Source organism: Microcaecilia unicolor, chromosome 3 (genome assembly GCF_901765095.1).
Source record: "Microcaecilia unicolor chromosome 3, aMicUni1.1, whole genome shotgun sequence".
NCBI classification, from domain to species: domain Eukaryota; kingdom Metazoa; phylum Chordata; class Amphibia; order Gymnophiona; family Siphonopidae; genus Microcaecilia; species Microcaecilia unicolor.
In genome coordinates this window covers 24102726-24129642 of record NC_044033.1, presented here as the reverse complement: position 1 = coordinate 24129642, position 26917 = coordinate 24102726, and the positions used below count along the sequence as shown (strand labels likewise).

At 45.8% G+C, this 26917-nt stretch overlaps 1 protein-coding gene across 1 annotated transcript in view; it reads right to left on the bottom strand.

Moving 5' to 3' along the window:
• MTA3 (metastasis associated 1 family member 3) overlaps positions 1-26917 on the bottom strand; it is a 429588-nt gene that overhangs the window by 359029 nt on the left and 43642 nt on the right. Inside the window, 2 exon segments of the mRNA XM_030195789.1 lie at positions 9060-9153; positions 25498-25565. Of these exon segments, the coding sequence (XP_030051649.1) occupies positions 9060-9153; positions 25498-25565 (162 nt within the window).

The window sequence follows — 26917 nt, the reverse complement described above, 5'->3', positions numbered from 1 at the left end:
CACCTCCCGCTTAGACTACTGCAACTTGCTTCTCACAGGTCTCCCATTGAGCCATCTCTCTCCTCTTCAATCTGTTCAAAATTCTGCTGCACGACTAATATTCCACCAGTGTCGTTATGCTCATATTAGCCCTCTCCTCAAGTCACTTAATTGGCTCCCTATCCGTTTCCGCATTCAGTTCAAACTCCTCTTACTGACTTACAAAGTAAACATACATAGTAGATGACGGCAGAAAAAGACCCGCACGGTCCATCCAGTCTGCCCAACAAGATAAACTCATATGTGCTACTTTACCTTGATTTGTATCTGTCATTTTCAGGGCCCAGACCGTATAAGTCTGCCCAGCAATATCCTCGCTTCCCAACCACCAGCCCCACTTCCCACAACCGGCTCTGGCACAGACCGTATAAGTCTGCCCAGCACTATCCCCGCCTCCCAACCACCAGCCCCGTTTCCCACCACCGGCTCTGGCACAGACCGTATACGTCTGCCCAGCACTATCCCTGCCTCCCAACCACCAGCCCAGCCTCCCACCACCGGCTCTGCCACCCAATCTCGGCTAAGCTCCTGAGGATCCATTCCTTCTTAACAGGATTCCTTTATGTTTATCCCACGCATGTTCGAATTCCGTTACCGTTTTCATTTCCACCACCTCCCGCGGGAGGGCATTCCAAGCATCCACTACTCTCTCCGTGAAAAAATACTTCCTGACATTTTTTCTTGAGTCTGCCCTCCTTCAATCTCATTTCATGTCCTCTCGTTCTACCACCTTTGCATCTCCGGAAAAGGTTCGTTTGCGGATTAATACCTTTCAAATATTTGAACGTCTGTATCATATCACCCCTGTTTCTCATTTCCTCCAGAGTATACATGTTTAGGTCCGCAAGTCTCTCCTCATATGTCTTGTAACGCAAATCTTACAAATACATAGTAACATAGTAGATGACGGCAGATAAAGACCTGTACGGTCCATTCAGTCTGCCCAATGTGGGATATAAATGAAATAAATAGTATAAAAGCTTCCATTTAGCACTACTCACAATCACACAATGTCTATGCTCTATAATTCTTGTTTTAAACTGTTGCGATGTCTGTCCAATATAAAGTAATCCACAGGGGCACTGTATCATATATATCACATTCACAGAAGTACATGCAGTAGAACACTTAAAAACTTCTCGATTCCCTTTAAACCAGCAAAAAGACTTCCCCTCCTGAGTAAGAGGGCAAACAACACAAGCACCACATTTTCTGTGGCCTATCAACCTGCTTTACTGCCCAGATATCCGATCTCTACATAATTGATCCGCTAAACTGCAGTTCCTAAAAAAAGCCACCATGCAAGAAACTACTACTACTACTTATCATTTCTAAAGTGCTACAAGGATGTACAGAAAGCACATTCCAATGTTTTCTTATACCACTGGCAATTTTAGGAGACAGACTAGTAATATTTCAAACACATGTCATAGAAGAATCAGGACTCCGATCCAGTTGAGAATTTAACAATAGGTCCTGATCATTATACTGCTGCACCATCCTCCAGCTAAAATCTTGACTTATAACAGTGAAGCAGAAATTTTATACTGAGCAGTAGAATCAAAAATCCTTCTATACCACAAAACTTGAGAGAGAGGGAGAATATTTCTGGTGTGAAAAGGATGCATACTTTTATACTGTAACAAAGTATTTCTATCTGTAGGTTTGGTATACACAGATGATTTGAATGTACCCTTGTAGAAGTTAATGTGAACATCTAAAAACATAATCTGAGTAGAATGAAAACTATAATCAAACAAGCTGTCCCCACTGGCATTGCTCAGTGATAGGTTAGTACTTTGTAACTGAGAAAAAGCAGGGTTTATTTGTGTGTAATAACACTGTATAAGTATGCTGAGGGGTGAGTGTGCGTGGAGGTGTGCTATTCTTGGGTATGTGAAAACGGGTGAGAGTCAGTAGGGGTGTAGTACTGAGGGGTGAGTGTCAGTGGGGGTATGCTATTCTGGGGTGTGTGATTAGGGTTGTTTTGCTGAGGGGTGTGTGAGAAAGGGTGACATTGACATTAAGTTTAAGACTCCCTTAAATCAGAAGACTTGATCCTTACCTAGCACTAACTTTTCTTTTCCGATCAATTTGTTTAGGTTGATTTTCTTGATTAGTTGTTTCTTTCAATTTAGCAAGTGCCTGCCGTTGGGCTTTCACCATTTGCCTGTCAAAACAGAGCCTTCTTTTCAAGGGCATATTGAAATACAGTTTCCCACCCTTTTCAAGGAGCGTTCCCCTGGTAGGGTAGTGAATTCATGCACACACACACTTCCCAGCCTGACCCCAATACTTTCTCCCTACCCTGTCCCCACCAGTCTCTGAACCTCCTTTGTACTGAAATTGTTAGGGAAGAGGGTATTAGAGAATGAGAGAGAAACAAATGCACAGTTGGTCTGTATTTCTCCCCAACAGTCTCTGAGTCCTCACCCTGTCCCAAGCAGCCTCTGCCACAGTCTCCCAACCCCTTAGTTTGTCGCTTCATTGTCTGTCTCATCTCATGGACTTGGGAGAGGGTAGTGAATTCATACACACATACAAACACTTCCCAACCTGACCCCAATACTTCCTCCTACCCTGTTCCCACCAGTCTCTGAACCTTCCTTGTACTGAAATTGTTAGGGAAGAGGGTATTAGAGAATGAGAGAGGGACAGCTGCTATCCGTGTATCTCCCCACCAGTCTCTGAACCCTCACCCTGTCCCAAGCAGTTTGTTGTTTAGCAACAGCAAGAAACAACTTTCCGACCTGCAGCCTATTCATTTAATGGATAGAGGTATTGCTCCCCCTCCCCTGAGTGCCCCCGTGAATTGAATCGCTTCAAACTATACAATAACCTCAACAGCGACAGATAGAGTCTACACGCCAGGTTTGGTGGACGTAGCTCTTCAGGGGTCAAAGGACTTTGGACACGAACAAACAAACATGCGTCTGCTTTATATATATAGATGTTATAGTGCAATGATAACAATTAAGTTCTTTAACAAAACTCTAGTACCAGTCCAAAGAACAAAAACGTCATCTATATATCTCCACCAACATTTGACATATTAAGAAAACCTGACGTATATACCCAACGCTTCTCAAAGTCCGCCATATATAAGATGGCAATAGAATGGGGCAAGATATCTGCATGGCAACCCTGGATAATTTGAGATAAATACCATCACTAAATAAAAAAAGATTATTAGTCAAAGCAACGGTAGTCAGATTTACTAAGAATTCGGTAGGGACTTGTCATGGACAAGCATGAGTCTCCAGTACTTCAGAAACCACGTCTACTGCTTCTAATTGTGGAATAGCAGTATAAAGGGACTGCGCATCCAGAGTTACCAGTATGATGTTGTCTGAAAGTTCCCCTATCATTCAAAAATTGAGTTGTATCTTTTCTATAAGAGGAAATATTAGCAACTAAAGGAGATAAAAAACAATCCACGTATTTGCAGATCCTCTCTAAAAGGGAATTGCGAGCAGAAATAGGATGACCAGGAGGATTCTGAAGTCTCTTAAGTAATTCAGGTAAAATGTAAAAAATTGGTAATCTGGCAGCGGCACCCCGTTATAATAGACCGTACCAAAAGAAACCCCGACAAAAAAAAAAACGACAAAACAGACTACAAACAAAACAGACCATGACAAAAAAAAACTGACCCCAAAAAAACCCACAACAAAAGGAACCCAAGACAAAACAGACTGTTAATCAAGCTGGATTATGTTTTCAAGCAGATTTATGATTCTCACTAGATACCAAGTGTGGATAGTGAAGTCATGCCGTAGGCAGGTGCCAGGACTTTCAAGTGACAAGCCATGGACTTTCTCAGTAATTTACCGTTGAAATTCATACCATTCAAAAATAAATCTATTTCATCAAGCCCCTTTGTCAGGAGTCTATTTTGTCTGGGACTTTTATGTCGGGAACTTTTTTGGTTTGGAACTTCTTTGTCTGGTTTCTTTTGACCAGTTTCTTTTCACCGGGTACCCTGGCAGCATGAAAAATATAGAAACTTGTATTCATTTCTGGAGAGAAAAGCAAGGGTTAATGCCTTATCTGTAATTCTTTTAATCAAATCTAACAAAAAAGCGGTCGGATTAGTGTCTAGTTTTTTTTCAATATTGTAGTATCAAAAAGTTGACAAAATATTTCTTGCATATAATCATTCTTATTAAGAACTAGCTCACCCTTTATCTGCACGCCTAACGACAATAGATGATTCAGAACTCAATTTAATAAGAGACCGGCGCTCCTGAAAGATAAATTCTGGGGAGAATAAATATGATGTCTTTTCCAATTTAGGAATTTCCTGAGGTCCTGGGGTTTCAGGCTGACACCTGTGATAAAACTGAGACTCCACTAAGGATGGTAAATGTGATATTTACCTACATCCTGGAGCTTTGGGGTTTCTTTATTTTTTTTTTTTATTACTCAAGATTTTATAACAAGTAGTTATACAGTAAATATCCACATTAGGGACGAGGGAACTTAAGGTTCTTGCATATGCAGATGATTTGTTGCTCACATTGTCAGATCCGCTGCCCTCCTTAACCCGGAGTGTTAGGTGTGCTACATGAATTAGTTTTTTTTTCTAGGGATTTACTTTAAATCTAGATAAATCATTTGCCCTTCCCCTGCAGACAATGTTTGTCTTCTCTGGAAAACTACTTTTCCCTTGAAGTGGGCTAAAGAGGCTATTACATATCTTGGTATTGTAATCCCCCAGGATTTGAAGTGACTATCATGGGCATTTTCGAAAGAGAAGGGCGCCCATCTTTTGACACAAATCGGGAGATGGGCATCCTTCTCTCAGGGTCGCCCAAATCGGCATAATCGAAAGCCGATTTTGGGCGTCCTCAACTGCTTTCCGTCGCGGGGACGACCAAAGTTCCCGGGGGCGTGTCGGCAGCGTACCGAAGGCGGGACGGGGGCGTGCTTAACAGATGGGCGTCCTCGGCCGATAATGGAAAAAAGAAGGGCATCCCTGACGAGCATTTGGGTGACTTTACTTGGTCCATTTTCTTTGACGACCAAGCCTCGAAAAGGTGCCCGAACTGACCAGATGACCACTGGAGGGAATCAGGGATGACCTCCCCTTACTCCCCCATGTTTGTGCAGCGCTGCGTACGCCTTGTAGCGCTATAGAAATGCTAAATAGTAGTAGTAGGTCACCAACCCCCTCCTACCCAAAAAAAAATAAAAAATTTAAACATTTTTTTCCAGCCTCTATGCCAGCCTCAAATGTCATACCCAGCTCCATGACAGTAGTATGCAGGTCCGTGGAGCAGTTTTTAGTGGGTGCAGTGCACTTAAAGCAGGCGGACCCAGGCCCATCCCCCACTACCTGTTACACTTGTGGTGGTAAATGTGAGCCCTCCAAAACCCACCTGAAACCCACACCGTACCCACATCTAGGTGCCCCCCTTCATCCCTAAGGGCTGTGGTAGTGGTGTACAGTTGTGGGGAGTGGGTTTTTGAGGGGCTCAGCACACAAGGTAAGGGAGCTATGCACCTGGGAGTAATTTCTGAAGTCCACTGCAGTGCCCCCTAGGGTGCCCGGTTGGTGTCCTAGCATGTGAGGGGGACCAGTGCACTACGAATGCTGGCTCCTCCCATGACCAAATGGCTTGGATTTGGTCGTTTTTGAGATGGGCGTCTTCGGTTTCCATTATTGGTGAAAACCGAGGTCGCCCATCTCTAAGGTCGACCATCTCAACATTTAGGGCGACCATCTCTTAGGTCGACCGAAATGTTGAAATTTAGGCGTCCCCGGCCGTATTATCGAAACGAAAGATGGACGCTCATCTTGTTTCGATAATACGGGATGCCCCGCCCCTTCACTGCACCGTCCTTGGAGATGGTCATCCCCGTTCGATTATGCCCCTCCTTTTTTTTGTTACATTTGTACCCCGCGCTTTCCCACTCATGGCAGGCTCAATGCGGCTTACATGGGGCAATGGAGGGTTAAGTGACTTGCCCAGAGTCACAAGGAGCTGCCTGTACCTAAATTGGGAATCGAACTCAGTTCCTCAGGACCAAAGTCCACCACCCTAACCACTAGGCCACTCCTCCACTCCTTACGTTATAAACTTTGATCCTTTAGTGGCACAGTTAGCCCATAGGTTACAAATTTGGCATCATGTTCTGGTAGCTTTGGTGGAACAAATCATCACTTTGTAAGTTATCCAAATGTTACCAACAACACTCTCTCCATCCCACGAAAAAAAAAATCAAATCGCTTACTTTCGCGAATTCTGTGGCAGGGAAAGAGAGCGTGATTGCCTTTTTCTGTCCTATACAAGCCTCGTGCTAAGGAAGGAATGGGACTATTAGATATTCAATTATTAGCTTTAGTGAGTGGCATGAAGCATGTGGCAGACTGGTTTCGTGGTACGTCTTACTTTTCCGTACAAGAAGCAGAGGTTGGTCTGGAAGCCCCCTGGCATTTTAGTTTCCTATTACATACAGACACACTACACTGGAGTTCACATGCAACACATTCTCTATTTTATTCACTACTTCGAAAGGTATGGAGAAGGGTGGGTAGAACGTTGGGTCAGGATTTACGGGTGATACCCTTCCTCCCATTGGTTGGAAATTAAGCATTCCCTCCGGGATTTTCTGAAGGAGCGTTCAGGCAATAGGTGTCACAATGTGGTGAACGACAATGGACATTTGAAGTCCTTGACAGATTTGCGGAGAGAATTAGGTCCAGAGGTATATTTCCAATATTACCAGTTGAGCCATTAAGTGGCTTCATTGCCAGCAGGGGCGCTTTCCTCGTCCTCTCACAAAGCCTATATGGAGGCGTATTGGTTAGATGCACAATTACTAGTCCCCCTACGATGCTTCCATAGACAGTTTCAAGATTTAGTTGAACAACTGCCTAATAGGGATTATCTCACCAAATGGAATCTGGATTTGGGTATCTCCATTACTGAAGAACAATTTAAACACTCTATCCTTCAGAGGTATACCGTAACCTTGGATGCTCTGCACGATGATTTGCAATATCAGTTTTATTTCCGCCTTTATGTCTCTCCACATAGAGCATATTTAGCTACTTTAAGACTAAGGGCAGAGTGTCCGAAGTGTTCTCAGGAACCTGATACTTTGGAACATATGTTTTGGAGATGTCCACAGATATTGTCTTTTTGGAACCAGATGGTCTCTCATGTTAATTGTCTTTGGAATAATAGGTGGGATTGGGGACCCGCACCCCTCGGGCAAGGCCCCACAGGACCAAGCCAAAGCTCCACACATTGTCACTAAGTGCAACTGGGGGCTGCAGAGCAAATTTCCGAGCTCAACCAAGTACAGTCCTGAGACTGTGACCTCGAAGCTGCCGTTAGACTCAACCACGTTGTGCGGTTTAAGCCAGCAGAGTGGGGAGATAGGTCAGGGACAGGAGCACCGTCAGCACGACCTACCACCTGCTAAAGGTAAAGAAAAATACTGACAAGGGAGCACCACAGCTCATACCGATGTCACTGGCAGAATTCATTTTTTTCCTACCTCCACCTGCTAGTAGGAATGGATAACACTCCTTTGTGCAGAACATAGTAACATAGTAGATGACGGCAGAAAAAGACCTGCACGGTCCATCCAGTCTGCCCAACAAGATAAACTCATATGTGCTACTTTTTGTGTATACCTTACCTTGATTTGTACCTGTCCTTTTCAGGGCACAGACCGTATAAGTCTGCCCCGCAATATCCTCGCCTCCCAACCACCAGCCCCGCCTCCCACCAGCGGCTCTGGTACAGACTGTATAAGTCTGCCCAGCACTATCCCCACCTCCCAACCACCAGCCCCACCTCCCAACCACCGGCTCTGGCACAGACCGTACAAGTCTGTCCAGCACTAACCCCGCCTCCCAACCTCCAGTCCCGCCTCCCACCACCGGCTCTGGCACAGACCGTATAAGTCTGCCCAGCACTATCCCCGCCTCCCAACCACCAGCCCCGCCTCCCACCAGCGGCTCTGGTACAGACTGTATAAGTCTGCACAGCACTATCCCTGCCTCCCACCACTGGCTCTGGCACAGACCGTATAAGTCTGCCCAGCACTATCCCTGCCTCCCAACCACCAGCCCCGCCTCCCACCAGCGGCTCTGGTACAGACTGTATAAGTCTGCCCAGCACTATCCCTGCCTCCCACCACCGGCTCTGGCACAGACCGTACAAGTCTGCCCCGCACTATCCCTGCCTCCCAGAACGGTGGAGTAGACCATAAGAAAACAGCTATCTCCACTTATAATTCAAGCCGCTGCATTCTGAACATGCTGAAGGGTGTGTGGAGAACACTGAGAAAGACCTAAATAAAGCCACAGCAATAATCTAGGTGCAATATTACCAAAACCTGGATGACGGCACAAAAATGTTCAGCTGATAAGAAAGGTCTCAAATTACAAATAGGGCAGAGCTAAAGATAGAATTTGAGCCTTCACTGTAAGCTGAAAATCAAGAATAACTCCCAATTTCGAATTGTATACAAATAGGAACTACCCACTGAACTATACAAAAAGAAGACAGCAAATCATATGATAAGGTTCTTCCCAGAAACAGAGCCTCAGTATTTCTGATTCCCAGAGACAAATGATTTGTATCCTATTAGGGTGTCTAATGTTGAGGTTAATGGCTCTACTTGATTTGTTAAATTTAGGTACCAAGTCTTCATGTCTTTGTCTTTTCTATTTTTGGGAATGGTTTTTGCTTCTTTTTTTTTTCTTACACTTCATATTTTTATTTATGAACTAGTGAGGTCACAGGCTAAACAGATTGAGAGAATTATTCTCTTTTCCTTTTTTTATTTTTTCTTTCATGTGTTATTTATTGTACTAGCCTGTAGCAAGTTAATCTTGAGAAAGAAAGAAAGACTCAATTTTTGAAACCACAAATTCAATGTCTGCTTAGAAAACTATTCTTCATATCTGAATCAGAGAGACAATAGACATGAAAAAGCTACTTTCCATAAGAAATATGAAAACTTTACTTAATCAATAGTGAATAAACACACATACTTACTAGAATGTTTGTCTGCTAGCATTATGAGGCTGTTGGAAATATCCCGTCGTCTGTAATAGCATACTACTTTTGCTTCCACATTGCCACTGGCAGTCTACGAAGTAAAAATTGAAAATATATTGCTTAAAATGTTATCTATCATCAGCTTAATGAGCTGTTGAAGTTTTGGAAAATGAGTACTGAACGTGACTAAACAGATGAAAAACAAAAGGGTCCTTTTGCTAAAGCTTAGCGCATGCTAACAGACGTTAGGGTGCACTAAGTGCCAAGTGGCCCAGTAAGTATAAAATAGGACACACAGCATTTAGTGATTAGTGCAGCAGACTTTGATCCTGGGGAACTGGGTTCGATGCTCACTGCAGCTCCTTCTGACTCTGGGCAAGTCATTTAACCCTCCGTTGCCCCTGGTACAAAATAAGTACCTGAATATATGTAAACCGCTTTGAATGTAGTTGCAAAAACCTCAGAAAGGCGGTATATCAAGTCCCAGTTCCCTTTCCCTATTTGAGATTCTGCATGGAATGTTGCTAAGAGATTCTGTTGCTACTATTTGAGATTCTACATGGAATGTTAATGTTGTTATTCCACTAGCAACATTCCATGTAGAAGCCTGCCCTTACAGAACAGCAACACGGCAGCGCAGGCTTCTGTTTCTGTGAGTCTGACGTCCTGCACGTACGCATTGCTGATCTGCAAGGGCAGGCTTCTACATGGAACGTTGCTAGTAAAGGAGTAGCCTAGTGGTTAGTGCAGTGGACTTTGATCCTGGGGAACTAGGTTCGATGCCCACTGCAGCTCCTTCTGACTCGGGGCAAGTCACTTAACCCTCCACTGCCCCAGGTACAAATAAGTACCTGTATATATATATTTTTTTTTTTTGTTACATTTGTACCCCACACTTTCCCATTCATGGCAGGCTCAATGTGGCTTACATGGGGCAATGGAGGGTTAAGTGACTTGCCCAGAGTCAAAAGGAGCTGCCTGTGCCTGAAGTGGGAATCGAACTCAGTTCCTCAGTTCCCCAGGACCAAAGTCCACCACCCTAACCACTAGGCCACTCCTCCACATATACTATGCAAACCACTTTGAATGTAGTTGCAAAAACCACAGAAAGGTGGTATATATCAAGCCCCATTTCCCATTCCCTTTCTCTAGTGTGCACTAATGTTTGTTAGCGCACGCTAAGCATTAGTAGAAGGGCCCCAAAGTTGTTTATCTGTAACACACATTTTCTGAAGACACAGCCACAAAAGTAGATTAAGTGAATGTGCTTAGACATTAAGGAGGAATTCTATAAAAGATTTATTTTAGCTCAAAGACCATTTTACGCACATAAAAAGGTTTTTATTAAATTACCGAAGTTTACAAACATAGAAATTACCCCTGAGTTTACATGCATACAAACTGGCAGGTATTTTTTATGCAACCCACATGTAGGCATATTCAGGGGCACAGTTTGGGCAGGGAACAGGCAGAGTCGCAATTTATACACATACTGGCCAATATTAAAAGTGAGTTAAATGGCTGGTTGCAGCTATCTGGTCACTTTCAGCGGCACTTAACCGGTTAGTGCCGCTGAAAATAACCATTCAGCGTCAAACTTCAAGTCGGCTATGTCGAGGGCATTCTATGGGCAGAGTAAGACATAACCATTAAATACCAACTAATAGGGTGTGGAAAAATCACTTAAAAAATTAATACCTCAATACTGCCTTTTCCACTCAACAGTGCCGAAAATGGTGCAAAAATCAGTGATTATAGTTTATTCTATTAATTATAAATTTATTTTTATTTTTAAAGGAGGAAAAAAGAGCCTCACAGAGCTCCTAGACTATATAACCGTCTATTGGAGCTAAAACGGATGTAAATCTATCCTCTGTTCATCATAGTACATAGAACATAGTAACCCATGGAACTTTGTAAGTCTAAGTACTTTGAACTGGAGAGAGGAAGCCTGACACTGAAACCCTGAGATTTGGAGAATCAGCAATACGAGAAAGCTCACTGAGAAGGTTTCATGAATGCTCTAGCCCACAACATTACCTCCAAGATCACTGCCTAATAGATAAAGATAATCCCAGAGCTTCAAGGCCTTAAGGGACAAAAAACTAAGACCACTGAGTCAACTTCCTCATGAAGAGCCTGGATGAGTCAGGCAATGCGTGCCCCCCACCCCAAAGAGAACCACTCTTACCCATGCCCTCCTACCCCACAGACGCAGGCAGGATTGGAGCCCTCTCCAAGTCTGATCCTTCCCTCAGCATCTGGGCCTCTTGGCCCCACAGGCTGAACCTAGAGGGTTCCAGACTATTAATCAGCCCCTATGACCCACAAGCCTTCCTGAGTTGCCCTGAGATTAAGCCCAAAAGTCTAAAAGAGTTCTCCTCAAGCAGTCAGCAAGAGCCTCATAACACTGCGGCCCCCTTCTCAAAGAAAGGCATTAGACACTCATTGGTTGCATGAACAGTCTGAATGACCTGCTTCAGACCATGGGAAAATTAGGTTCTTACCGTGATAATTTTCTTTCCTTTAGTCATAGCAGATGCAGCCATTACAGATGGGTTATGTCCATCAACCAGCAGAGGGAGATAGAGAGCACACTTTTTTCAGTGCCTCATACCAGCTTGCTCCACTGCCTCTCCTTCAGTAATCTCTATCTCCCCTAGCAGAGTGGTTGTAGCATCTTCGAGCTCCATCAAAAATCTGCCTGGAGGTGGCTCCTGGCTTGCCAGTTGTTAGCCGGGGTGTTGGAGGCTATAGCAGCTTCACTTTAAAGGCACATAGGTTCGCCCTTTCCCTGCCTTACCCATACCTCCGTGGATGTGGACACATTGCTTAGCTTTCCCTGTCCTTCCCCACCAACAGTGGATGCAGGCACATAGGTTCGCCCTTTCCCTGCCGTTCCCACTCACTGGAGCCTCCGGAGTTCTATTTACCTCTGCTTTCCTCACAGCGTTAAAAAAAAAAAAAAGGAACAGAGGTTTTTCCTTGCCTTTTCTGTGGGACCGGAGCTGTGATACTCGGTCCAGTGAGGTAAGAGTGTTTTCTGACTCCTCCGGGGTGGGCCCGCGATCGGGGCGATTTGGCGCGAACCGCCATTTTTAATTTTACCGCCGTATAGCAAACCGCAATGGGAATAACATGAGCTTTCCTCACAGCGAACGATGGCCCTACAACAAAGGGCATTAACTCAGAATGGAGGGAATGAAACATCCTCCCGGAGGGCATAAACTCATCCTCCACTGAGACATAACTGGAGGGAATAAACTCATCCTCCCGGAGGGAATAAACTCATCCTCCAAAACATGAAACTGGAGAGAATTAAGTCATCCTCCTTTAATTGAACAAGAATCTTGAAGACTGTTTCCGACTTTCTCCCAAGGACGGAATCTCCAGGAAACATGAACAGAACCTGAAATAGATTTACAGCAGATAGCAATCAGACAGGGAGGGATCATGGCTGCATCTGCTATGACTAAAGGAAAGAAAATTATCACGGTAAGAACCTAATTTTCCCTTCCTTGTCATCAAGCAGATGCAGCCATTACAGATGGGATGTATCAAAGCAATCCCTAGATAGGGCGGGAACAAGCCACACCACGCGCCAGCACTTGCGCTCCAAAATGTGCGTCCCTCCTGGCAGCCACATCCAGCCTGTAATGTCGGGCAAAAGAGAGCTTAGAAGCCCATGTTGCTGCACTACAAATCTGTTGAAGAGAGAGTGCTCCAGTTTCAGCCCAACAAGAGGAAATTCCTCTAGTGGAATGCGCCTTAAAGGCATCAGGCGGAGGCCAGCCGGCAAGCAAATAAGCTGAAAAGATAGATTCTTTAAGCCAGCAGGCAATAGTGGCTTTAGACACTGGAGACCCTCTGCGAGGCCCTGATAGCAAAACAAACAGATGATCAGAGGTCCTGAAAGAGTTAATAACTCGCAGATACTGCAACAGAGTCCTGCGCACGTCCAACAGGTGCAATTGCCCAAAAGATTCTGGAAACTCCTCCTTGACAAAGGAGGGCAAGAAAATAGATTGGTTTAGGTGAAACGCTGAAACCACCTTAGGCAAGAAGGAAGGCACGGTCCGAACCGTGACCCCGGACTCCGAAAACTGCAGAAAAGGGTCTCTACAGGACAGCACCTGGAGCTCTGACACCCGTCTCGCCGAAGTAATGGCCACTAAAAAGACTGCCTTCAGTGTCAAATCTTTCTCTGAAGCACACTGAAGCGGTTCAAAGGGAGCACCCTGAAGGGCTTTCAGCACTAGCCCCAGGTTCCACGCTGGACAAGGTGCACGCACGGGAGGAAGGAGCCGAAGCACCCCTCTAAGAAACCGTGCCACATCTGGATGAGCAGCTAAAGACACGCCTTCAACCTTGCCACGCAGGGAGGCCAACGCTGCCACTTGCACCCGAAGGGAATTATAGGCCAAGCCTTTTTGTACACCATCCTGCAAAAAGTCCAGAATCGGCGAGACAGGAGCCCGCAGGGGTGTGATCTCTTTAGAAGCACACCAGACTTCAAACTGGTGCCAAATCCTGGCATAAGCCACAGAAGTGGAACGCTTGCGGGCTTGCAGGAGAGAGTGGTAATTACTTTATTGGAATAGCCTTTGTCTCTCAATTGCGCCCTCTCAATCGCCAGGCCATAAGACCAAATCAGCCGGCGTCCTCCATGGTCACCGGACCCTGTGACAACAGGTTGGGAACCAGAGGTAACTGAAGGGGATCCTCTACGAGCATCTGTCGGAGGTCCGCATACCAAGGCCTCCTGGGCCAATCCGGGGCGACGAGAACCACTTCTCCTGGATGCAGCCGAATCCGCAGGAGCACTCGCCCTATCAAGGGCCACGGAGGGAACACATACAGTAGGCCCGGAGGCCAAGGTTGAGCCAAGGCATCAACCCCGCCGAGCGAGGATCTCTCCGTCTGCTGAAGAAGCACAGGACTTTGGCATTGGTGCTTGTCGCCATTAGATCCATCACGGGGTTGCCCCACTTGGCACATATCTGCAGGAATACTTCGTCTGCAAGTTCCCACTCCGCTGGATCGATCTGATGCTGCTTAGATAATCGGCTTGCACGTTGCTCTGACCTACAATGTGAGCTGCCGACAGAAACTGTAGATGCAGCTCAGCCCAGTGGCAAATCAGTTCGGCCTGCGCGGCTAGAGCTCTGCACTGAGTGCCGCCTTGTCGATTTATGTAGGACACTGCTGTCGTGTTGTCCGACATCACTCTGACAGCCAATCCTTCCAGGGTCACTTCAAAGGCCAGAAGCGCCTGAAACACCGCTTTCAACTCTAGGCGGTTGATGGACCACTCCGACTCCTCGGGTGTCCATAGACCCTGGGCATGCTTCCCCTTGCAATGTGCGCCCCAGCCTTTCAGGCTGGCATCTGTCACCACTAGGCACCAATCGGGGAGTGCCAGCGGCATTCCTCGCTGCAGCATGCTGTCTGAGAGCCACCACTCCATGCTGAGTCGGGCCGCAGGGAGCCAAGAGTCTGCATTGATAATCCTGAGATACTGGAGACCATCCTTGGAGTAGAGCATACTGTAGAGGTCTCAGGTGCGCTCTCGCCCAGGGCACCAGTTCCATGGTGGCCGTCATCGATCCAAGCAGCTGGACAATGTCCCAAGCTCGCGGGCGGGGCATCCTCAGGAGCAGACGGACCTGATTCTGAAGCTTGCACCGCCTTTGCTCGGGTAGGTACACATACCCCGAGGCTGGGTCGAACCTGGCCCCCAAATATTCTAGAGACTGCGAGGGGGTCAGGTGACTTTTGGCCAAATTGATGACCCAGCCCAGAGATTGAAGTACTGAGACCACTCTGGCTGTGACATGCTGACTCTCTGCAGCAGACTTTGCTCGAATGAGCCAGTCGTCCAGGTACGGGTGAACCCGAATACCCTCTCGCCTTAGAAAGGCAGCTACTACCACCATAACCTTCGAAAAGGTGCGGGGAGCTGTGGCGAGGCCAAAAGGCAAGGCCCGGTACTGGAAATGCTTTCCCATCACCGCAAACCTCAGAAACTTCTGGTGCGGGGGCCAAATTGGAATGTGCAAGTAAGCTTCTTTCAGGTCCAGAGACGTGAGAAACTCTCCTGGCTGTACCGCCTCAATGACGGAGCGCAGGGTTTCCATGTGAAAATGCCGCACTCTCAGGGACTTGTTTAATTCTTTTAAGTCCAGAATAGGGCGAAAAGACCCTCCTTTTCGCGGCACCACAAAGTAGATGGAGTAGCGGCCGCAGCCGTGTTCGGCGGGAGGTACCGGGGACACGGCCCCTATCTGAATCAGACCTTGCAAAGTCTCCTCTTCCGCCGCCCGTTTGGCGGCAGAACTGCATCAGGACTCCACAAACACGTCTCTTACAGGAGCGTAGAATTCTATTCTGTAACCGTCTCTGATCAGGTCCAAGACCCACTGATCTGAGGAAACGTTGGCCCACTCCTCGGCAAAGAGGGAAAGACATCCTTCGATGACAGGACTCGAGGAGAGGGCCGGCGCACCATCATTGAGAGGGTCGCCCCTGAACTCCAGGCCTTGAGCCAGCGGCTGCGGAACGTTTGTCCGAGCGAAAGGAATTCCTCTGCTGAAAACGGGCACGAGAAGTGAACCCAGCAGAACGCCCCGGGCAGTACCTTCGAGCTTCACGGAAGCGAGGTCTGTAAGAGGAGTGGACCGCCGCACCCTTAGAGGAAGGCCGAGGCCTATCTTCGGGCCAGCGCTGGGGTTTAGCCTCACCCAGGCCCTTCACAATTTTCTCCAACTCCTCACCAAACAGAAGGCCTTGAAAGGGCAACTTCACCAACCTTTGCTTAGAGGCCATGTCCGCCGCCCAATGCCGTAGCCAAAGAAGACGGCGAGCCGCCACTGCTACTGCCATGTGTTTAACCGAAGCTCTGACAATATCATAAAGGGCGTCAGCAAGAAAGGACAAGGCCGACTCCATCCGCGGAGCCACATCTGAAAAGGGCTCCGCTCCATCACCGGGCTGTTCCACTGCCTGTTGCAACCAAGCCAGGCAGGCTCTAGCAGCATAACAACTGCATGCAGACGCCCGAATAGTGAGACCTACAAGTTCAAATGACCATTTAAGTGCTGATTCCAGTCTACGGTCTTGAATATCCTTCAGGGCAACACCTCCTTCAACAGGGAGGGTAGTTCTCTTTGTCACAGCTGTGACTAGGGCATCCACTTTAGGCATAGCAAAGCGAGCCATATGCTCCTCACTCAAAGGGTATAATTGCCCCATAGCCCTGGAAACTTTCAACGGTCCCTCGGGGTCAGCCCATTGAGCCGAAATAAGCTCTTGGATGGAGTCATGCAAAGGAAAGGCTCGAGCAGATTTTTTGGTACTAGCCATCCTAGGATTCACAGAGGAGGCTGAGCCACTGTCAGGGTCCTCAATAGAGAGAGCCTGCAGGGTATCAGAAATCAGCGCTGGCAGCTCATCACGGTGGAAAATCCTCACCGCGGAGGGATCGTCTAGATCCTGAGTCACTTCTGCACCAGACTCTGGCTCCTCAGACCATGAAGGCCTGCCAGAGTCCTCCGAATCCTCACAGCCCGACCACGGGGGGGAAAATGGAGGTGCAGCACTCTCTGAAGGGGAATGAGCCCTTCTGCACTTCATATTCTGCCAATTATCAGGGAATAACGCCTCAGAGGGCATAACCCAGGCTAGAATCCACCGGGGGGGCATAAGAAGAGGCCCCTGCAGGGCTTTGTGGGAGAGCTCTTTAAAGCATGTATGCTTTATGCATTAATAAGACAAAATCAGGGGACAAAAACTCACCCTGGGCACCCGGATCTCTGCCAGGCTAGTAGCTCTCATATCAGCCTCACTCCGAGGCCTCCCCCCGGGCTCAGGACTCTCCATCTCAGCGGAAGTCGCACCATGTGGTAAATTCAAAATGGCGTCTGCTGCCAGCTCAGAGCGCGAAGAATCGTCGCTCGCCATGCTCGGGCCGGCTCTAACGTCTGTACAGCACGATTTACAGAGCCCCGCTGCTGATCTGCGCTTGCCACACTTGGAACAGCACTTTACATTCTTTGCAGCCATCGCTGAAAACGGCGGTAAAATTAAAAATGGCGGTTCGCGCCAAATCGCTCACCCCGGAGGAGTCAGAAAACACTCTTACCTCACTGGACCGAGTATCACAGCTCCGGTCCCACAGAAAAGGCAAGGAAAAACCTCTGTTCCTTTTTTTTTTTTTTTTTAACGCTGTGAGGAAAGCAGAGGTAAATAGAACTCCGGAGGCTCAAGTGAGTGGGAACGGCAGGGAAAGGGCGAACCTATGTGCCTGCATCCACTGTTGGTGGGGAAGGACAGGGAAAGCTAAGCAATGTGTCCACATCCACGGAGGTATGGGTAAGGCAGGGAAAGGGCGAACCTATGTGCCTTTAAAGTGAAGCTGCTGTAGCCTCCAACACCCCGGCTAACAACTGGCAAGCCAGGAGCCACCTCCAGGCAGATTTTTGATGGAGCTCGAAGATGCTACAACCACTCTGCTAGGGGAGATAGAGATTACTGAAGGAGAGGCAGTGGAGCAAGCTGGTATGAGGCACTGAAAAAAGTGTGCTCTCTATCTCCCTCTGCTGGTTGATGGACACAACCCATCTGTAATGGCTGCATCTGCTTGATGACAAGGAAGGGGAGTTTTGCTGTCTGGTAGAAAAATGGCTGCTATTCCCACCAAAACTGCCTCTGCCGCAGCCAGCAGCTGCACTAACAGGAAGATGGCACTGAAACCGACATGCTACTCTTCTCTGGCTCTAGCTCAAGGGACCTTCTGGAACTGCTAGTCAACAAGATCTTTGTTGCCCCATCTCATGCCGAGCAGTAGAAGCCAGCAATGCTACTGATCCACTGGCTACCACATGCCCGGTTTTTGAATGGCCAGGCCATCTGCTGACAAACTCTTAAAACCAGCAATACAAAAGCCATTTCCCCCCCCCCCCCCCATGGCCCAATCCAGTAGCTCATGTGCTTAACAGCAGGTTGCCAGCGTCACTCAGTCACAGACTCAGTTGGACCATGCCTCCCCAACCTCTCTCCCCCAGCATGTCCAGTATTTCTTCCTCTTCCTTCCCTGCCGGTAACTGTGTCTCATTATTCAGCAGTTGACAGCAATTAAGACAGACTGTGACCAGCCATGGGACTTTCCCTCTGCCACTTGCTACCTCCTCTGTTGCAATTCCTGCTTCTGCGTAGGTCAGACAGCTGCAGAGAGAGAATCCCATAGCTGACCACAGGCAGCCTGTCTTAATCACTGCCAGCCACAGCAGGCAAGTTAGAAGGACCCAGTAAGGGGCGAGTGTAAAAATAAATTTAAAATAAAATTTTAATGTTGCATCGCTGGAAAGACTTGGGAACAGGGCTACAGCAAGTGCCAGCCCAGCCAGTGTTGAGGGGTAGAAGCACAGAGGAAGGAGGGAGAAAGAGAAACGTTGCTAGATGTGGCTAGATCTGCAGGCGGGTGAGAGGGAGGGGGAATGAGAGAGAAAAAGAAAGAGACCAGAACAGGAGGGGGGTTAAAGGAAGAGACAATAAGAACCAATAGATCCAAGGAGGGAGGGAAAGAGGGAGAGATGCTGGCCCATGAGGGGAGGGGGTGGCAGGAGAGTGGCAAAGAGAATGCAGCCTGGCCCCAGGATGGGATGAGGAAGTGCAGTAAGAAGGGAAAAGAGAGGGAAGGGACAGGGACATAGAGAAGGAACGTTGGCCAGGAAGAGAGCATAGGGACAGAGGAGCAATGCTGCAGCTGGAAAGGATGACATAGGGACACCAAGGAGCAATGCTGGAAAAGGGTGTGATAGGAACACAAGGGGCAACTGTAAAATGGGGAAATGGGGGCACAAAGAGCCAATGCTGGAAAAGGAATGGGATGGGGAATAGAGGGGTGATGCTGGAAAAGGGGTAGGATAGGGCACACAGGGGCCATACTAGACACAGGGAGAATAGAACACAGAGACCAGATGCTGAACAGAAAAAAAGACTAGGACGCAGAGAGATGATAAAAACATAAGAATAGCCATTCCGGGTCAGACCAATGGTCCACCTAGCCCAGTATCCTGCTTCCAAGCAGTGGTCAATTCAGGTCACAAGTACCTGCTACTGATCCTTTGGACAAACAGTAGCTTTCCCCATATCTATTTCAATAGTAGACTATGGACTGTTCCTCCAGGAACTTGTCCGAACCTTTTTTAAACCTAGATACGCTAACCGCTGATACCATATCCTCTGGCAACGAGTTCCAGAGCTTAACTATTTGTTCAATGAAAACATATTTCCTCCTGTTTGTTTGAAAAGTAGTACCATGTAACTTCCTTGAGTGTCCTCTAATCTTTGTACTTTTTGAAAGAGTAAAAAAATTGATTTATATTTACCTGTCTACACTACTTTTATAGGCCTCAATCATATTCCCCCTCAGCCATCTCTTTTCCAAGCTGAAGAGTCCTAAACCTGTTTAGCCTTTCCTCATATGAGAGGAGTTCCAACCCCTTAATCATTTTGGTCACCTTTCTTTGAACCTTTTCTAATTCTGCTGTATCTATTTTAAGATACGGCAACCAGAATTGCACACAATATTCAAGGTGTGGTGACACCAAGGAGCGATACAAAGGCAATATAATATTCTGTCTTATTTTCTATCCCTTTCTTAATAATTCCTAGCATCCTGTTTGCTTTTTTGGCCGCTGTCACACACTGGACAGAATATTTCAGTGTACTGTCTATGTCACCAAGATCTTTTTCATGAGTGCTGACTCCTAAGGAGGATCTTAGCATCAACTAACTATGATGTGGATTATTCTTCCCAATATGCATCACTTTGCATTTATCCATATTAAATTTCATCTGCCATTTGGATGCCCAGTCTTCTAACTTCCTAAAGCCTTCCTGCATTTTCACAATCCGCATGCGTTAGAACATAAGAATAGCCATACTGGGGGAACATAAGAATAGCCATACTGGGTCAGACCAATGGTCCATCTAGCCCAACATCCTGCTTCCGGTAATGGCCAACAGAAATCCAATTAGCAGCACCATTCCATGCTACCAGTCCCAGGGAAAGCAGTGGCTTCCCCAATGTCCATCTCAATAACAGACTATGGGCTTTTCCTCCAAGAACTTTGAGTGAAAAATATTTCTTCCTATTTGTTTTAAAAGTATTTCCATGCAATTTCATTGAGTGTCCCCTGGTCTTTGTACTTTTTGAATGAGTGAAAAAAATTGATTCACCTCCACCCGCTCCACACTACTCAGGATTTTTTTTTAGACTTCAATCATATTCCCCCCTCAGCTGTCTTTTTTCCAAGCTGAAGAGCCCTAACCTGTTTAGGCTTTCCTCATATGGGAGCAGTTACATCCCTTCTATCATTTGGTTGCTCGTCTTTGAAACTTTTCTACTTCCGCTATATCTTTTTTGAGAAATGGCAACCAGAATTGACCATAACACTCAAGCTGAGAGCGCACCATGGAGCGATACAGAGGCATTATAATATTATGTTTGGTCTTATTTTGCATCCCTCTAACAAACATGAATAGTTTTGTGTTGTCTGCAAATTTAATCGTCTCACTTGGCATTCCCATTTTCAGATCATTAATAAATGTTAAAAGCACAGGTCCCAGTATAGATCCTTGGGGCACTCCACTGTTCACCCTCCTTCAATGAAAGAATTGGACATTTAACCCTACCCTCTGCTTTCTGTCCATCAACCAATTCCTAATCGGATAGTGCTGGGCAGACTTATACGGTCTGTGCCCTGAAGAGCATAGGTACAGGTCAAGGTAGGGTATACACGGAAGGTAGCACACATGAGTTGTCTTGTTGGGCAGACTGGATGGACCGTGCAGGTCTTTTTCTGCCGTCATCTACTATGTTACTATGAGGCATATTTTCAAAGCACTTTGGGAGGCTAAGTTCTATAGGTTTCTATGGAACTTTGGGAGGCTAAGTGCTTTGAAAATGAGCCCCTATGTAATCTACAATAGAGCACTGCCTAGTATCCCACGACTTTTTAATTTTCTCAGGAGTCTTTCATGACGGACTTTGTCAAATGCTTTCTGAAAATCTAGATACACTATATCATCAGCTCACCTTTTTCAACCTGTTTATTCATACCTTCAAAGAAATGAAGCAAATTGGTGAGGCAAGATTTCCCTTGCCTGAATCCATGTTGACTCTGTCCCATTAAACCATGTTTGTCTATGTGTTCAGTGATTTTATTCTTTATTATATTTATTATTTGTTGCATTTGTATCCCACATTTTCCAACCTATTTGCAGGCTCAATGTGGCTTACAATGTTCCGTTATGGCATTCACCATTCCAGAGTAAAAGTTACAGTTGGTGTTACATAGAGAATAGGTTGACATGATAAAATTAAGCCGACAGGCATAGAAAGAAATCGAATAGTTTCCACTGTTTTGGCTGACACTGACATAAGGCTTATCGGTCTGTAATATCCCAGAATACCACAGATCCATTTTTAAAAGTAGACGTTACATTGGCCATTCTCCAATCTTCAGGTACTATGGATGATTTGAACGACAGGTTACAGATCACTAACAGCAGATCTGCAATTTCATTTTTGAGTTCTTCAGTACCTTAGGTTGTATACAATGCAATCCAGGTCATTTTCTACGCTTTAATTTGTCAATTTGGCTCAGTACATCTTCCAGTTTCACCAAGATTTCTTTCAGTTAATCCGCATCGTCACCCTTAAAAACCATCTCTGGTACAGGTAGATCTCTTACATCATCTTCAGTAAAGACGGAGGCAAAGAATTAATTCACCATCTCTACTATGGCTCGTCCTCCTTTTACTCCTTGATGATCTAACAGTCCCACTGCTTCCCTCACAGGCTTTCTGCTTCTGATAAACCTGAAAAGTTATTACTATGAGTTTTTGTCTCCGAGGCAAGTTTCTCTTCGTATTCTCTTTTGGCCTTCTTTATCAATGCTCTGCATCTAACTTGTCTTTGCTTATGCTGCTTCTTGTTTTCTTCATTTGGATCTTTCTTCCATATTCTTAAAGATGTTCTTTTGGCTCTAATAACCTCTTTCACTTCTCCCTTTAACCATGCTGGCTGTTTGCTCTTTTTTCCATATTTATTAATACATGGAAAATATTTGGTCTGGGCTTCCAAAATGGTGTTTTTAAACAACGTCCATGCCCAATTTAAAGTCCTAACCTTTGAAGCTGAGCCTTTCAGCTTTTTTTTTAAACCATTTTCCTCATATCATAGTAACCCTTTCGAATATTAAACGCCGCCACTGTAGATTCCTTAGTGACTAAGCAAAGTTATTAAGCAAATTTGATCATGTTTTGATCACTGTTCCCCAGTGGACCCAACACTATTACCTCTTGTACTAAGTTTTGCATTCAACTAAGGATTAGAACTAAAATAGCTCCCCCTTTTGTTGGTTCCTGGACCAGTTGCTCCAAGAAGCAGTCATTCATTATGTCTAGGAATTTTACCTCCATAGCACTCCCTGATGTGACATTTAACCAGTTAATATTGGGATAATTCTTAAGTTCCTAGTTCTTGGATCTTCTTAATGTGGACTAACTGATATCTACTTTATAGTGCCTGGATAAAAATATTTTTCATGTAATTATATTTTTCTGTATATTTTATGATTTATGTATTTTGCATAAATGTAAAGTTTAAAATTCATAAATAAATAAATATTGGGATAATTGAAATCACCCATTATTATACTGTTGCCAAATTTGCTAGCTTTTCTAATTTCTGTTAACATATTACTACTACTAACTAGCATTTCTAAAGCGCTACTAGGGTTACGCAGCGCTGTACAATTTAAACATAGAAGGACAGTCCCTGCTCAAAGAGCTTACAATCTAAAAGACAAGAGAACAATCTAAGACAAGTGAGCAATCTAGAGAACGAGTGAACAGATAATCTGAGAGGGTGGATAGATTGGAGGACGAGTGAGCAGTTAATCTGATAGGGTGGATAGATTGGGCCATATTTTCATCTGTCTGTTCTGGCCTGGCCGATCGTAGTATAGCCCTATACATATATTCTTTCCCTTCACATATGGAATTTCTATCCATAATGATTCCATGTTCCTGTCTGTGTCATGCAGATTTTTAATTTTGTTTGACTCAATTCCCTCTAACATATAGCACAACCACCCCCCTCCAATTTGATCCACCCTATCACTGTGAAATCATTTATACCCTGATAACACAGTGTCCCATTGATTGTCCTCCTTCCACCACGTCTCTGAGATGCCTATTATATCTACCTCTTCATTTAGTGCTATACACTCTAACTCTCCTATCTTATTATTTTTTAGGCTTCTACCTCACTCTGAACCATGTGCTCCCGAGCAACTGTTGGCTTCCCCCCCCCCCCCCCCCCCCAATTTTACTTTAAAAGCTGCTCTATGTCCTTTTTAAATGTTAGTGCGTTAGTGCCAACGAAGCAAACACCCACAGAAGGTGATCTCTCCACAGGAGAAACAAAGACAAGCGAACGTACAGTGGATCCAAAAAAAATGTCCTCTCACAATGAGTGTCTTCCTGAACAAGGTCTTTATTCAAATCTACACAACTGACCCGACATGTGACGTGTTTCGGCCATAAGGCCTGCTTCAGGGGTCTAATAACGTCTGATGCAAGAGATACCTTGTTGGTCAGATGAGTAAACAGCTCAAAATACTGCTAACAGAGATATTAAGACAAACACTAAATAAAAGGCTGTCATATACGTAACCGTGGGATCTAAACCGCTGAGCAGTTAAACATTAAACCCCAACGTTGTTTTGTGAGAGGACCCTTTTTTTTGATCCACTGTACGTTCGCTTGAGTGCGTTAGTGCCAGCAGCCTGATTCCATCCTGGTTAAGGTGGAGTTCATCCTTTTGGAATAAACTCCTTCTTCCCCAGAATACTGACCAATTCCTAACAAATCTAAATCCCTCCTCCCTGCATCATCTCATCCATGCAGTGAGACTTCAAAGCTCTGCCTACCTCTTGGGTCCTGCACGTGAAAGAGGGAGCACTTCTAGAAATGAACAGTGAACACACAGAGAAGAAATGTTAAATGAAGAAGAGACCCTGCAATGACAGTAAAAAAAAAAAAAAAAAGCCAGAAAGCAAGAAATACACATTGGGATCAACGCAAATGGCAAAATAAAATGCTCAAAGGTAGAAAAAGTATTTTAACTGTAATATGTCAGCTTTTACAGATGCACATTTCTGGTTACAATCGATACCCTTAATATCATTCAAATGCCTACATCAGTTAAACATTGCTGTTAGGATATGTACCACACCTTAAAAGAGAGCATCCGGTACGCCTACCGAGCAACCAGAGCCCAGTATGAACTGATTCCATACTCGTTGGACATTGACTGTAACATCCAAATCAAGGGTGGGCACCCTTTCTATACAGAGGGCTGCATGAATGTCACTACTATCCCAGGCAGGCCACAACATTATTTAATGTCAGTACTGGGAATGCACAGAGCTCCATAGACTTTTTGTGATAAATAAGTAAAGGTTGAACTAAAAATGATGGAAACAAACTGCTAGAGTGGCTATTCTGAAAATATTTGTGAAATACAATATTTAAAATCGCCAAAACTCTGGTTAATTGTGTTTTCTGTGTATAATTCCCATGTTCTCGCAGGCCACATAACATTCAATGCTGGGCTGCATTTGGCCCATGGGCCACAGTTTGCCCACCCCTGATCTAAACGGTAGGACAACACTGATTCATACTGCTATCAGAGGTTGTTCTTCCAGTAACCTACAAATGTACTCGATCTGCAGCCCCTCCTTACCTCTCAACCCTCATCTCCCCTTACGTTCCTACCCGTAATCTCCGCTCTCAAGACAAATCCCTCCTTTCAGTACCCTTCTCCACCACCGCCAACTCCAGGCTCCGCCCTTTCTGCCTCGCCTCACCCCACGCGTGGAACAAACTCCCCGAGCCCATACGCCAGGCCCCCTCCCTGCCCATCTTCAAATCACTGCTTAAAGCCCACCTCTTAAATGTCGCCTTCGGCACCTAACCACCACACCTCTACCCAGGAAATCTAGACTGCCCCAACTTGACATTTCGTTCTTTAGATTGTAAGCTCCTTCGAGCAGGGACCGTCCTTCTTTGTTTAATTTGTACAGCTCTGCATAACCCTAGTAGCGCTCTAGAAATGTTAAGTAGTAGTAGTAGCAGTAAAGTTGTATATATCTACAGCCACTGGTTGGTTTGAGTTGGCTGCAAAATTAATCATTTCTGTTTAAAGATTTTTCTACAAGTACTACAACAGTCATCAACAGAATATTACAGAAATCACAATTCCTATAATCTAAGGCTCATTAACAAATCTGCTTGGCAAGCAATATTATTCTTTACTTCCTGCACCCACTGACACCCAATAATATTTCTGTTCTCTGCTTACCTTGTTAAGTTCTTCTATCCGCCTAATAAGGTATGGATTGCTGGATGAATTTTCAAAGAATACGTAATCTGTAAATAAATAAAGAAAAAGAAACAGAACAAAATGATAAATCTCAAAAAAAAGTACTCTTTCCAATGCAGTTTGTTTTAAAAATGTATTTCTAACTACTGGAGCCTTTGATGGTTAGGATAGCTTTTAAAATCAAACATAGAAAGAAGACATAGAACAAGAGCTTTTGAGACCTCACAAGTTTCCGCAGAGGTAGCCTTACAGGGCCTCAAAAACTCATCTTGTCATTTAGGTTAAGCATCTACCAACTTTGCACTGAGGAATGGTACCATTTTTACCCGTTATATACTCTTTAAGGTCCCAAATCATCCAAATATCGAGTACTGTAATGATTGAAGGGTAAAAAAAAATGGTGAGTTCATGGCAATATGCAATAAAGTATCTCCTGCCATCCACTTCGCTCTTTGTGTTTTGAGTTCACAGCAAAGGCATATTAGATGGAGTACCCCTTTCTGACCACCTCCAGAACCCACTGATCTCAGATGATGTAGGCCCACTCGTGGAGGTAGTGAGCCACCCTTCTCCCTACTGGAATGATTGCGGGGCCCAGCGCACCCTGATTGGGCAGGCCATGCTGCTTCGGCCCTACTGGAGGGGCTAGAATCACTAGATCATTTGGGCCCACAAAAGGTGCTCGGCCTGAGGTGGAGAGTGCCTAGCTGGCTGAAACTGACTTACTCCCTTAGAGTGGCCTCCAGTGACCAAAAATCACTGAGATCCCCTTTGTTGCAGCTCAAGAAGGGAGAGAAAAGGGAGGTGTGCAACTCTCTGAAGAGGAATTTACCCTTCTACGCTTGTCCTGCGGCCAACTGTCTGGGGAAAAAATGCCTGACGGCAATCCTGGGCCGGCCTCCACTGGAGGGGAACCAGGTAGCAACGCAGAGTCAGACACCTGTGGCAGAGCCCTCTTTAACATGAACGCTTTATGTAAAAGTAACACAAACTCAGGGGAAAAAGGCTCACCCTGGCCTCCCGGTTCCAATCCAGGGCAAGCAGCTCCTCTGGTACTCTCCATCCGAGACTGCCCTCCGGCCTCAGACCCCTCCGCTCCTGCGGGGGTTGGACCATGCTGCGCATCCAGATGGTGCCCACTGCCAGCTCCACCGAGCGAGAAGAGACATTGCTCGCCATGCTTGTGCCGGCCCTGACGTCTGAAGAGCACGATTTGCAGAGCCCCGCTGCTGATCTGCGCTTGCCACAACGTGAACAGCGCTTAACAACCTCCGCAGCCATCGCCAAGAACGGCGGAAAATTTCAAAATGGAGGATTCACGCCAAAAACGACCCAATCGCGGGCCCTCCCCGGAGGAGCTACAAGACGCTCTTACCTCAACAGACCGAGTCCCAGAGCT